Genomic DNA, 13,996 nt, shown 5'->3' with positions numbered 1-13,996 from the left:
TCCAAAACACACTGAAGTTTTGTCTTGTCAACGTCACACAAGAAAGCCTGTCTGTGCAGCGTCCCCCTCTCCTCCTGCCCAGCCCGAAACCTCAGAACCGGCACCCCCCACGCTCCCAGAAAAGCTGAGGAGGCAGTTTAATCATAATTTTTAAAAATGTCAGGCTCCTGACTGCAACGAGCTGCTCTGGAGACAGAAGTGCTGTGGCATCAGCTACTCTGGTGCACGTGCTGTGCCTGGGGCAGGGGGCGGTTTCCGTGTCTGGTGCCCCATTTGTGCCCAAGTGAGTTGGGCCTTTGTGTTGGCCTGTTGTGAGTCTGTGTGAGGAGCCTGCGTACATGCATGTAGCTGTGTGTTGCATATGAGTTTACGCCTCGTGCCAGCACACATGCATATGTTGCGTATGGATTTGTGAGTTGCGCCTGTGTGTGTGTGCGCTGTGTACCCATGTTGTGCCTGTGCTATGTCTGCTGTGTGTACTGTACCTATGTGCAGGGACGTGTTGTGTGTCCAACATGCACATGCCTATGCATGTGGCACCTTTGTGTAAGCATATGTTGTCTATTGTGCTTGTGTGAATACCCAACATGCACAACTTGTGTGTTGCACCTTTGTGTAAGCATATGTTGGGCCCCTGTATTGTCCTTGTGTATACTGTACTTGTGCATGGCATGCCTATGTGCATTTGTGTATTGTGCCAGGGCACACTCACTGTACATGTTGCTTCTGTCTACCAACTCGTGTTGTGTTTGTGTGTCCTGTGCCTATGCACGGGCTGTGCATGCCCTAGGCTTGTGCGCGTTGTGCCCCTGTGGAGAAGTGCTGCGTGTCTCTCCACAGCGCCTGTGTGCGTGTTGTGGGTGTGCTGCACTCACATGCATTGCGTGTCTGGGAAGGTGCGTGCTGTGCCTGTGATGCTGAACAAATCCTAACTCTACATGAAACAGGATCACCTTCCTGCCACCCAGAGAAGCAAATCAAATCAAATGGAGAGTGGAAGGGGAAGGCAGCCTCTTTATTAACCTAACAAGCAGCCCTGGGGATTTACTCCAGATTGGAGATTCTCCTTCAAGTCTTCATCAGATACGTTGCTAATGCTTCTCTGCCTCTTCCCCCCCAACCCCCTCTCGCTTTCTTTCTCTCTGGTTAATCCATGCCAGATACAGTTTGGCAGCCAAAGGCTTTGCGTAGAGAGAGGTGCAGAGGAAGAGAGCTGGACGTGGACTAAGGGAACTTGTGCTGTGTAATTTCTATCTCCCAGTGACACCTTCTCCTTCTGCGCTCAGATAGCTGTCAAATCTCTCTCACCAACAATCCCTCCGGCTCCAAGGCAGCTCATTAATCCACCCCTCGCTCCCCCAGAGAGTCGCCCTGGGACACCCCCTCACTCACCTGCTCTTGCATCAGAAAAGGCAGAGGGCACATGCACAATTAACGGCTTTGTTTTGGCCACAGCCAGTCCTGTGCCAGCATGTCGCACATGCACAAGAGAAGGGAAGGTGTACATACAGACTGACACCTGTACAACACGTGTGGGCTCTCTCACCATGACCCAATTTCCCACTGGCTGCTTTGTGAACAGACTAGCGCCCCTATGGGTGATGCTCACGATACCTCAAACACCGTGTGACTGGCTCTGAGTTGGGCTCCCCAATATGAGGGACAAATACTTTTATTTGTATTATTTAATTAAAGCACAAACCGTAGGACTAGAGAACAAACTCCCCCGAAGAAGCCGCTATATCTGCAGGATAATGGAGCAAAAGCAGCAAGACACAAACACCTGTTCAGAACTGGGAGTTGTTTTTAAGGCCTGGGTTGTTTCTTATTTTGCACTGATGTGGCTGCACTAGAGCAAATCCCTTGTGGAGACAAGTTGCACCAGTGTAAAGACGGACTGGCACCCACGCAGCTTATCCGACTTTAAGTCTATGCCAGCACAAAATACCTCCTACACTGGTGCAGCACCATCCTCCCGCGGGTTTGCTCCATCCATGCAAAAACACCCCACTGTAGCCAAAGCCCAGGCTACTCCAAATTAAACAAGAGTGGGGAGGAAGAATCTTGGCTTCCCCCAACACCCAACCCAGGGTTAGACAGCCCAACTGTCCTGACTTGTTGCTGGTGCTTTGTGGCTGCAAGGAAAGCAGTGCCTGGAAGCTGCCTACAATATCCTTGTGGTGAAGCTCTGATGAGACTCTCACAACATGAGTATGCTGGGCCCAGAAGAGGTTTCTCCCTTTCAGCTCCCAGGTTTACCAAGCCTCTGCCCACAGCAGATCTGATTTCAGCTGGTGAGGGACAAATTCATCTCCAGAGCAATGAAGTTAAACACCAGGGATGAATCTGTCTGTCTATCCCCAGACACACATTTCCCACTGGCTTATGCATTCTCCTGCTGAACAGTTTTCATTGCTTTTCTCATTCCTAAAAACACGGTGAATTTAATCCTCGTAAGATGGCAGGTCATAAACACCAGCTACAGCCAGACACACTGCAGGCAGGTGCTACGGGAATTTCCCACGCACAGCACTGCCAATGCCCTTCAACTACATCCTGCAATGCTTCATGCTACTCCAGTGCTGGATCCTCTCACAGAACTGCTGCTGCACGTCAGTGACCACACCCCCTCATTTGTCCCAGCCCTCAGCCTCTGCTCAGCCAAGCCTGCCAACCATTCTGGATGATGCCAAAGGCCGGGGTGGGCTTGTGAAGAGATGAGACTAGGCAGAGACCCACTAAATTCACTCCACTTGTGACCAAGTCAGACTTGCACCAAGGATTCTGAATATTTGGGTTGACCGTCTCCAAGACAAAGAGAAAGGAGGAAGGGGAGAGGACCCCGCGCTACTGATATGCCTATAGACCTGCTGCAATCACAAGCTAATTGTCTAAGCTTCTCAGAAGCAAAGCTCACAGCAGAGCCACTCCATTCTCACCGCGAGGTGTTGTTACAGCTGCTAGATAAAGTATCAGAGATCACAGGGAACTTAATTCAACGCGTTACAAATCCAGCCCATTCCTCCCCCCGAAAGCTCGTACCACCGTGGCTGGGGACTGCCATGCTGTTGGCCAACTGGTAGAGACGCTGCTGCTCCTCGAAGGTGCTGTGTTCATTCAGAGCCGACATCATCCGCCTGTAGTGTTCCTCTGGGGTCATCTGAGTCACCGCGTCTTCGAGCACGGGCGTGTGGGAATTGTCTGAAGAGCAGAAGGTTTTAAAAGAGAGAGAGAGAGAAGACATCACATCAGTGCAGGAGGACCAGAGGACTAGACAGAAAACGAAAGTCAAGTGATATCCTCCCTCAATACCACAAAACACATGCCTATGAACCTGACACACAAAACCTCCAAATTTAACCCTGCCCCCCCCGACACAAATGCATAGGCACCCAATGCCCCCAAACATATGCACACACCCCCAACACACAAAATCTACAGACCCAACACCCCCAATCACGTATATATGCTCCCAACACCCCTTCCAAACACACACACGCAACACAAAAAACTTCAAACTCAGCACATGCACACACACACAGACACACACACTCTTACACACTTGGTGGATGCCAAGAGTGTTACATTACAATCAAACAAAATTACAGGCAAACTCACTTTACCTAAGGGGGTAAAGGAGGACCGTTGCTGCCACAAACACACGATGAAAGACGTACTGGATTCTCCTCCACTCCCCTGGGGGATGCTAGTTCTCTTTTCAACTAACGCCTAAATAGACACCCACCCCTTTTTTTCAAGCCTGCCATTTGGAACACGCTTGGAGGAGGTGGCTACAGAGAGGGGCAACGTGATCCCTCACTACGGAGATGCTCATTGCTCAACTGCTTCCTGTAGACGAGTTTGAGAATCGCAGTACAGGTAGCAAGCCACTAGTTTTGCTAGGAGCAGCTCTGACAACCCATCCGCTCAGCTATCAAAAGGGAAGTTACGGAAACAGGCTCTCTAGGTACTCGTACGGCTGAGCACCCCAGTCATGACAGTTTTTATCTTCACAATACTCCTGTGAGGCAAGCATGGGGACCGGAGGCGCAGGGCAGAGTAAGGGATTTGCCAATGGTCTGTCACACAGAGAATCTCTGTGTGCGCTGGGAACTGAACCCAGGTCTACTGAGCCTGAGCCCAGCACCCTGCCCACAATTCTACCCTTGAGAGAAAGCGAATGGTCTTGTAGTTCAGGTGTCACACGGGGACTCAGAATCTGAGTTCCTTTGCCACAGTCTCCCTATATGACCTCAGCCAAGTCCCTTAATCTGACTCTATGCCTCAGTTTTCTCATTTGTAAAATGGAGGTGATAATCTTGCCAGCCTCTCAGGAGCACTGTGAAGGTAAATTAATTAATGTCTGGGAGGTTACTACAATGTAACAATAGTTATAAAGGAGATGCAGTTATCACACGCCCCCTTCCATGCCCCAACTGGTTTGACTATTCGCAAGAGAGGAGCAGCGATTGTCACTTATTCAGAACGCTGCAGCCTTGACCTACACCTCACGACGATGGGTGCTGTGAAGAGGCAGAGGACAACTCCACAGATTCCCTCGTTAGCGTAAGTAGCTGAACAAGAATCACCTGATGTTCAAGTAACAAGCACATGATTCTTACCTGAACCCTGAAATCAGCTGGACGCCTAGCCCCCAGCAGGGCCACAAGGGGAAAAAAGCCCATACAAACTAGCCCACCCAGCCCTGAAATAACTTACGGGGCCAACCCTCCTCCCATTACTCACAGGTGCAGTACCAATGTCTCCAAGTAAGGTGGGCAAGTTCTGCTACCCCCCACTGAATCCACTGCGATTGCATGGATCATGAAGGCAAAATTAGGTTCAGTGACTAACAGATTTACCGCATACATTCCTGCCTCCACATTCACCAAGCCTTGCTCTCTTGTGTGGGGCTGAATCCCCTTCAGAAAGGCCGCACCTGCTCCCCGGGCAATAGAGACCCCACTATAGCAACCAGGGGAGATAAAATCCAGAGCAGCTTTTGTTTACTGTAAGCAGAACTCGGAGGAATTACCACACTCACGGCTTGGCAGGGGCTGCTCTCACACTGTTTTATCTTGGATCATCCCCACAGGCAAAACCCTTTCATTACTCACAGGGAAACTGCCAACAAGAGCTTTAACGGGCAGAGGGAACGGGAGGAGGGAGGGCTGCTGCCCATTGCATCGCGTCACTAGAATGCCAGCGCGTTGACTGAACGGGAGAGCAATCTATTAATGGAACCATTGTGTGCAAGCTCTGAGTTCTCTCTCCTTCGCTCCCTGTCTGCAAGTCTGAGCCTGTCGGGCCTTTCCGACAGTGCCGCCATGTTGGCCCCAAATCCAAGATGGCGGCAATGGGACAAATTCCAGTCACTTGACACTAGTGTCACCTGGGGATGCTGGTGCTTTGACTCGCACTCTGTCATGTGACTATAGCTATGTATACACCTCTCGGAGAACCAAGAGGTCCCCTGGTCTGGATATCCCCTGAAAGGATGATCACGGAGGGGAGCAAGTGGCATTGGAAAGGCAGCATGGTACAACGGATAGGACACTGGACTAGGACTGAGATGACCTGGGTCTAATCCTAGTTCTGCCATTTCCCTCCTGTGGAAGTTCAGGCATGTTGCTTCACCTCTCCTTCCCCGTCTACTTTTCGCCTGTCCTGTCTATTCAGAGCATAAGATCTTTGGGGCAGCGATGCTCTGCCCCATGTGTTTATCCAGCTCCTAGCACAGCGAGGTCCTGATCTCAGCTGGGGATGCTACTGCCATAATCACTTTAAAAAAAAAAAGTTCCACCCCCTCCAAAACCCCAAGAAGAGAATGAAGCCGAAAAGCTTATAATATCCTGGGTTTCCAACCTCCAAACACCACCCTAATTCACACGACTCCTTTCCCTTGTGAGTATAAAGCCCGGAGAGCGAGTGCATGATTTCTGCCCTATTTTGCTGGGGTCAACGACAGAGCTCCATTCAATTTCTCACCCAGCACAGCACTCTGCAACCAGGGCTACAAACTGCAACCACTAAACTACACCCTAGTGACGTGTTTCTGTATCTCGAGGACCAAGGACTTCCTGTGAAATTCACAGATTCAAAGCCCGAATTGAGCTGCACCGTTCTAGGAGTTGGACCCCCACCCCTTCAGTTGGGTGCATCTGCCTCACAACCTAGTGACTCAAAAGAGGAGCGGTGGATAATTAGAGGCAACCGGCGCAACTGCTTGTGCAGCAGGTGGCCGGTGCTTTCAGGAAGGAGCAAAGGGATTGGAATTCCCCTCCAAATCACCTCCCCCGACTCTCCTAGCTGACAAGACCGCCCACAGCCTCCTGCCTTCCTGGCACTCCTCCTCCCCAGCAAGCTCAGAGAGGCATCAACTGTCTCAACTCTCATCTGATGCTCTTAACTGGAGCTCTGAGGAGAAAAGCCACAAGACCCAGACCCCGATTTAGGAAAATCACTGAGGTTTCTTCACAGCCGTGTCATTAGGAAAAAAAAAAAAGGGGGGGGGAGATAATGACACTTAATTACCATAAACTCTATCCGATCAGGCCCAGAGCAGATTTCAGGTGCAAGGCGGGGGGGAGGGGGGGAGGGGCGGGAAGGGGGAGGGGGGAAAGCTGGATTTCCACACTTCTAGTTGGAGATTTCACATGACTCAGCCAGTGATAATTCCAGCTCCGTGGCAGCTTTGCTGTCTGCTCTTGTCATTACCAGGGGGTAATGCGGGAGACTGATCTTGTCAAATCTCCTCCAGCCGCCAGGTGTGAAAGGGACTCCAGTATCGAAGCTCAGAAGCAAGGGCCTAGACAGACATCTGCTTGTCTCTCTGCTGCTCTCCTGGCCAGCCCCCCACCAAGGGCTCCGTGCGTGCGGCTCTCTCCCCATCACTCTCTCGCTCTGTCAACACAGCGACAGCCTCTGGTGCCCTCCAGAATGTCAGGGACAAGGGAACCAGACCTTCAGAGAGGGCAGGCTCTCCGCAGCTCTGCGATGCGGACTACGATTCCCACTGCCCCCCACCGCTGACGGCCTCCCCCCAGCAGTGACACACTGGGGGCTTCACAACTCAAGGTGGGAAAACAGGTCCCTTTGCTTGAGACTCGTCCCCTGAGCAAGACATCGTGTAATTCCCCTCCACTAGGGCTTACCGCAGATGGAACCTTTCCTTTAACACCCACTAGCTAAAAGGCAGCTGGGAACAGCCACCAGCCCCCAGGAAGCCGGGCTCCCTTCCTGGTTCCTCTAATCAGACAGAGAGGGCAGCATGCAGCATTGCAATTCTCCGTCCCTTGCCCTGTGAGCTCAGCTACAGCCAAAGACTCAAAGCCAGAGCTGAGGGTTAGGATCGTGGCCACCTGGGTTTTCTTGTCCCAGCCCACAGAGCTCCTGCTCCAGTACCCATGGCAGTCCAGCAGGGAGGTTTGCTACCAATTTCAGTGGGAGCAGGAGCGGGGCCAGAATATTGTTCTTCAATAGATGTTTAAGTGGAGAGAGGTCCAGACCAAACACATGGATCTGGAGATCCCCACATTGTGGGAGAGTCTGGATCTGAACTGTCCAGCTCTGGCCCTCGGCCAGAGCCAGGTCTGTTTTTGTAAACTAAAGATCCTAAGTAGTGCTGGTGGTTTGTAGGGCTATTTTTTTGTTTTGTTTTTTGTTTGAAGTGATTCACAGAAGGAAAGAAGAGAATGGCAGCCCCACGAGGTCATCCAGCCAAGGCAAGATCGCTCCCTGCTCCCTACCGCGTATTTTCCAGCAGCTAGTCCAGCCTGCTTTTAAATCTCCCCATCTGAGGAGGTTTCTAACAGATTTATTTTTCAGCAGCTCAGATAGGGGAGGGAAAAAAAAAACAAAAAACCCTCTCTCCCTGATTTTTCTTCTCTCTCTCTCTCCGCAATAACGCAGTTTTATTTCCTGTCTCCAGGGACCAGAGGAGCACATCTCCAGACCACGCTGTTGTTGTGGGAGTGAACATTTTGCTGGGGAATTGTCTCCCAGGGAGAAAGCTTCCTCCATGACCTGCCAGCGCAGCCCTTGCTCTGAGCCTCTGATACGCTCACATTTCCATATTAGACACGAGAACGTTCTGCTCTGTTTGACAGCAGTGCTGGCGTGGCCCTGTTTCCACCGAGATAGGGCTCTCTTTTGATCTCTGGTGTGTGCACCGGGGAGGGGGAAGGGAAGGTTACCACTTCGGTGCTGGAAGGGTTTCCAGCCCTACAGGTGGTTTTTCACTCAGTCAGAGAAAAGGAGTGATGTCCTCGGCTGCCTCTGTTCTCCTTGCTTTGTGAGACATAGCCACAGTGTCTCAAGATAGGCCGCGGGCGCAGGGTCACTTATCCTGGTCAAAAGGCCGTTTTGGAGACAATGCTGCCGTGCCCGGAGTTGCAGCTGCATCTAGGGCCGGCGTGTGATCTTATGGGATAGGCCCTTCCCATGGGGTTGTAGGCAGGGCCGAGGCAGAGTTTACACAAAGCAGGGGAGCAGCCGCCACAGGCCACTTTACAAGTGCCCGAGCAAAAGACCCCAGAAGATTAGCTGAACCACTGGAAGGCACAGATCTCCTCTAGCTCACCTGGCTCCTAAGGGAACACTGCCTGAGGCTGGTCGAGCCACTACAAGGTGCCACGCTGCGAGGGGATTAGAGGAGGGACAGGGGCAGGGAAATTCAGGCCAGGGTTTTGCCTCCCTCACTGGTGCCACCGCCCACAACTGCAAATTGGCAGACCCGTCTCCCGTCTAGTTTTGCTGCTGAAAGCAGCAAGCGTCCCACTGTTGGAAAGGAGATGAGGGCAATCCAGGAGCTGCCGACTATGCACAGGGTGTGCCCTTGCATTGCTCTTGCACAAGCCCTGCCTGGGTGCCTTTCCAGCACCGCTTTAGCTAATTAAGTGATGTATCAGTGGATTTGTAGGTGGGCTCTTTCCACTCATCTCCCACCTGCACATGCATGGACGTGTCCCAGCCGCACAAACTCCCTCTCCTACCAAACGCCTCAAGACAAGTTCTAGGTCACCATGTCTCAATAACCCAACACAGGTAGGTGTCCACTTTCTAATACTCCTGGAAAGTCACATGTTTGCCAGGGTTGCTTAGCAGCTTGTCAACCACCCTGGGGGGAGTCAATCCCATCTGACAGGGGGAAGCGCAGGGGAATCCTGCAACAAGGAGGTATGGATGCAGCTGTCCTGACACAGTTAAAGGGTGCTTCCCTTCTGCAGCACAGACAGCACCCTCGGCACGTTTTAATCCCACCGTTGAATTACGGTAAAGTCTTGGCTACGGCTGAATTTGCAATGCAGGCAGGCAGGCAGCTAAAATGCTGAGTCGGTGTTTCAATATCTATCTTAGGCATTTATATGGCCTCCACCAGCATAGTATCTAAGTACAGCAGGGATTCGAACCCAGGTCTTCCAAGTCCTTAAGTAGTGCCCTAACCACTGGGCAATGATTCCTCTCACTCTTTCCTGTACGCAGGTGGAAGATGAGCTTCCCTACCACGCCCCCATCCACACTGAGAAACTCATTGAACGCTTCCCTCAAGTTGCCTTTCCATGTAAAGAACTACTGGTGCTACCTTAGGAACGTTATGTGACTGTGAACACGACAGGAAGCGTCCACAAGAAAATGTCTCCATTAACAAGAGGCCCACATTATTCAAAAGAAGCATGAGAATGCCTTCTCTAGCCTCTCCAAGCAACTCACTGCCACAGGATATTCTTCCATGTCTGTACAGTGCCTAGCACAAGGGAGTCCTGGTCCATGACTAGAGCTCCTAGACAGTACCACAGTACAAATACATTATAAACAATACTAATATCCTTGAGGTCAGAGCTCGGCACGATTCAAAGAATGAGACTTTGCAGAGATAATGAGAACATTCACCGTTGTAGCAGATAGGCTACGTTCTAAAAGGACATAAACTGGTATGCTTCAAAGCATAAGCCACTAACACGGAAATTAAACACCCCCGGCTGGCCCAGGTCAGCTGACTCGGGCTCATGGGCCTTGAGCTGCATAACTGTTGGGTAGACATTCTGGCTCGGGCTGGGACCCCCCAAACGGGGAGGGTCCCAGAGCTCGGGCCCCAACCCAAGCCCAACTGTCTACACAGCAATTGTTAACCCACAGCCTGAACCCCATAAGCCCGAGTTAGCTGATCTGAGACAGTTGCAGCTGTGCTGTGGGTCTTTTATTCCAGTGTAAACATACCCTAAGTCAGTGCTTCTCAAGCTATCTGATGTGGGGGACCGGCAATTTATTTTTCCAATGTGCGCGCGGACCAGCAGCCGATGGCTCGTGGACCAGCACTGGTCCGCAGACCGCCACTTTGAATAGCACTGCCCTAAGTGACAGGGATTGGGAAGAACCATCCCCTGTGGGTAAGACAGTCCATGCCTGGTTATTATGGGGATTGTAAACCTTTCTGTGAAACAGCTGGTGCTAGCCATTGCTGAACACAAGATACCAGACTAGATGGACCATTGGTCTGATCCATTCTGACAACTTGGATGTTCCAGGTTCCCCTAGTCTATAGCTCCTCTAATCTACACACAACACAAAACAACACCATTTACACTGCTCAGGGGAACCTCAGTATTCAGTGACAAATAGCGCAGAGCTGATCCCCATGTGTCAAAGGCCTTGTCCAGTACCTGGGGGAGAAGAACTGCCACTAAACAATCTCAAGACGTGTGTGCCAGAAGAGGGAGACTTTGGAGGTTTAAAAGAGATCCACATCGCTTAGAAAGCCTGTGTCAGTCTCAGGTTAGCCTAGTTTAAAAGCCAGGAAAGGCTTTCAGGGAAAGGAAAGAGTGGGGAGCAGAAAATGAAAGTGGAGTGGAGCTGTCACCCTTTAGGACTTCTGGGGAAACCCTGCTGAATGAGTCAGAAGGAAACCCCCATTCAATGATTCTGGTTGAGAAAGCAGGATTTAGAAAGAAGCAAAGGTGGGTAAGTGAACCCGGGGGTGGATATGCAAAAGTAAGGGTTGGCTCTGACCTGCCTCTCATTTCACTCAAATGTCCAAAGTGTGTGGGGGGGAGGGGGAGGGAAGGAAGAGGTGGCTTTGGCCCATCTCTGCTAGGACTGGATAGTTTATGGCTTGATACTGCAACCAACGAAGTCAAATAGTGCTGACGATGACTCCCATTTGTGTAAAATGGGACCCTTTTTGTGGGGGTAGGGATAAGTGTCATAAATCCAAAAACTATAGCCTGGTCTTGAACAGCCTGATTAAAGTTTAGCTGCTTCTCAGCAAAACAGATTAAACTGCTACCACTGTGATTCATTTTCAGAGCATGCAATGGATAAGAAAGGGTAGAGGAGACCGAGTCAGCAGAAGCCTGAAGGTGGGTAGTGTGTGCTAACTCCTTTAAGGAAGCTGTGGCAAACTGTGGCGTGGTATTGCATAGCCTGACACTGAAAATCGAAAGCTCCTGTGTAATAAATGCATTTCAGCACCCACAAAGGATTCCTCCTGGAATATAGAGGCACTTCTGATGGTAACTCGGGGAGGGGAGGGCAACAGGAGGACAAGAAGTGTGCAGATGAACAAATGAAAGGAAATAATTTAGGCCTAGTGGATGGTACTGGCTGGGTACCCATTACACCAGGTATTGTTAGCACCTGACAGGAATTCCTGCTAGACTATTCATGCATTCCTAACTGGAACAATTTGGAGATAAGAGGCAGGAAGAGGGTACATAAAAAAAAAATGATTAAGAAGGAGAGTATGTTTCTAGGTAATGTTAGCAACTACTGTACCAGGCACTATTCGCACCAATTAGCAGCCAACAAGGATTGCTTTTGGAATACTAATGCCCATCTAATCATAATGTTGGGGTAGGAGGCAGGGAGGGGATTACATAAAAAAATCTTATTTAGAACGAGAGTGTCATCCTAGGGGCTGTACCAGGCACTGCTAGAAGGCGCAGTACAAGGTATTTTAGGAAGCAGTGAACGTTCCACAGTAAAACACTGCATGCTGAAGCCCCCTTGGAGACCATCTGGTTTGGTTAACATGGGGGTGGATTCATTCCCCCTCCCTCCTTTTTAAGAATCTCAGCTGCCGGACTCCAACCTCATGAAACAAGACCTGGCCAGTTTTTCTTTTTTTTTTTTTAAATGGCTAGAAGAGCACAGGTTAAGCAATAATGACTGAGGTGGGCATTACTGACAGCTAATTAGTCTGACCTTAACAACAAAGCCTCTAAGTGAACAGCCTGCAAAACCTCATTTACGCAACCCTAAGACGAACTCATTAACTGCAGGCTCCATTACCCATTCCACTTTGCCGGTCGTAAAAAAAAGTTTTAAAATCATGTTTATGGGAGGGAAGCATAAAAATAAATAAGGAGATTTAAATAAAAACCCTAAAATTAAAAACAAAACATTCCCCCCCCCCAACTCTACAGATTCCATCTATAGAGGAATAACTTCCTCAACGCAGAAGGACTATCTAGCTGGACTTTTACTATACTCATAATTATATACACACAAAAAGCAGATGCCAACATGATAATGCAGTGCGTGTCCTGTATTAAATATCCAAACCAAGGCACACTGCCTGAAAAAGACACACACCCACGACCCACCTCAGGAGCTCCTGGCTTGGTTTTTAAACCGTAAAATAATCAGTCTAATTAAGGGAGATAATTCCCCCCCCACACACACACACACACACTGATCTTCCCTCCACTCAGCTGAAGAGAACACTGTGCATTGGTAGCCTTCCTCACACACCCCCAGCTCAGATACTGGAAGCTCCTACTCAGCATCTCACATCCCTCCCTCATTAATTTCAATTAAGTTAGGTTCTTAAGAAAAGAAAATGGGGCGGGGAGAGGAGAGAGAGAGAAATAGCACTTACCCTTTGGGGACTTGCTTCGGGTTTTCTTGCTTTCTAAAGGACACTCACTGCTGCTGTTGGGAGAACATACTCTTCTCCTGCCTAAAATTTCATCTAGAAGAGAGAGAGGGAGAGAGAGAGGGAGAGAGAGAGGGACACAGAAATGAGAGACCTGAGTATCAGATAACGCTCCACTTCTTTCCCTTTCACAGAATCAACCAGAGAATTATTTCACATTTTGCTGCCCAAACACGGGGCGGCGGGGGGGGGGGGGGGGGGGAGGGGGGGGGAAGAAAAAAAATCATCATTTTGAAAGCCCAGATCTGCTTTCCTAATCATGCAGTCCAAAGGGATGTAATGACTGTTCAAACAGTGATCAATGCAATGATTTTAAGCTGTAAATTCTGAATCTAGTTTATTTCCTTACTGAGTTTCATCATTTGTTCGGCTGCCTTTTGTCCCTCTTGTGTTTCCACTCCTTTCATGCCCCGATGCAAAGCAACTGGGGGGAGGAAAAAGGGGATGGGAGAGGAAGAAAAACAATTCCCTCTGAATCTTCCTACCACAGTATCTCTCTCTCTCTCGCTCCTCCTAAAAACCTCAAGGTCCTTAGCAATCTTCTCCCTCTAGACTGCACGGAAACGCTCGAGCCTTTTGCATTAGTGCAGCCCTGCGAGCCAACGCAAAATATCTAATATACAATTACAGCGTCCCCTGAACAGATTTAAAATCAATATCCTCCCATAATAATGCTGGGGAAACTGAAAGCATGAAGTTGCATACGGGCAGGAAGGAAGAGACAGTTTGTCACTGTGAGCATCAAATTCTCATTTCTCAAGGGCTTGTTAAAGATGCAGCATCTCAAAAAGCCTTGAAAACAAGTACCATATTTGAGAGGGTATATGTTGCGCCTGTCTATGAGTCAACATGAGCAAAGCACAGATGCTTTGCATGCAACATTTCTTATGGTTAAGAAATGTTACAATTCAAACCACTACTGTTTAACACAACAAAACATTATTTCCCTTCCACATGGCATCTCGATCCAAACCAGGGTCCTTAGCACTAATAGTCACTTTGCATTAATTCAAGTTCAGCTAGCTAAATCTAGTTGACTGAGCTGGCATTCTGTTTATCGGG

General features: G+C 49.7%; 1 protein-coding gene across 10 annotated transcripts in view; it reads right to left on the bottom strand.

Moving 5' to 3' along the window:
• The window catches only part of SAMD11 (sterile alpha motif domain containing 11), a 221,497-nt gene that overhangs the window by 38,024 nt on the left and 169,477 nt on the right, over window positions 1–13,996 (bottom strand). For all 10 annotated transcript variants that reach the window (XM_078849360.1, XM_078849358.1, XM_073317120.2 and 7 more), the window contains 2 exons: window positions 12,878–12,970; window positions 3,043–3,201 (listed from right to left, as the gene is read on the bottom strand). In XM_078849360.1, the coding sequence (XP_078705486.1) occupies window positions 3,043–3,201; window positions 12,878–12,970 (252 nt within the window). The remainder of the gene's footprint in view (window positions 1–3,042; window positions 3,202–12,877; window positions 12,971–13,996) is intronic.

The sequence above is a fragment of the Lepidochelys kempii genome, chromosome 18 (assembly GCF_965140285.1).
Source record: "Lepidochelys kempii isolate rLepKem1 chromosome 18, rLepKem1.hap1, whole genome shotgun sequence".
NCBI lineage: Eukaryota > Metazoa > Chordata > Testudines > Cheloniidae > Lepidochelys > Lepidochelys kempii.
Note: the sequence above shows the minus strand (reverse complement) of the source record. Positions and strands in the feature narration are given on the sequence as shown.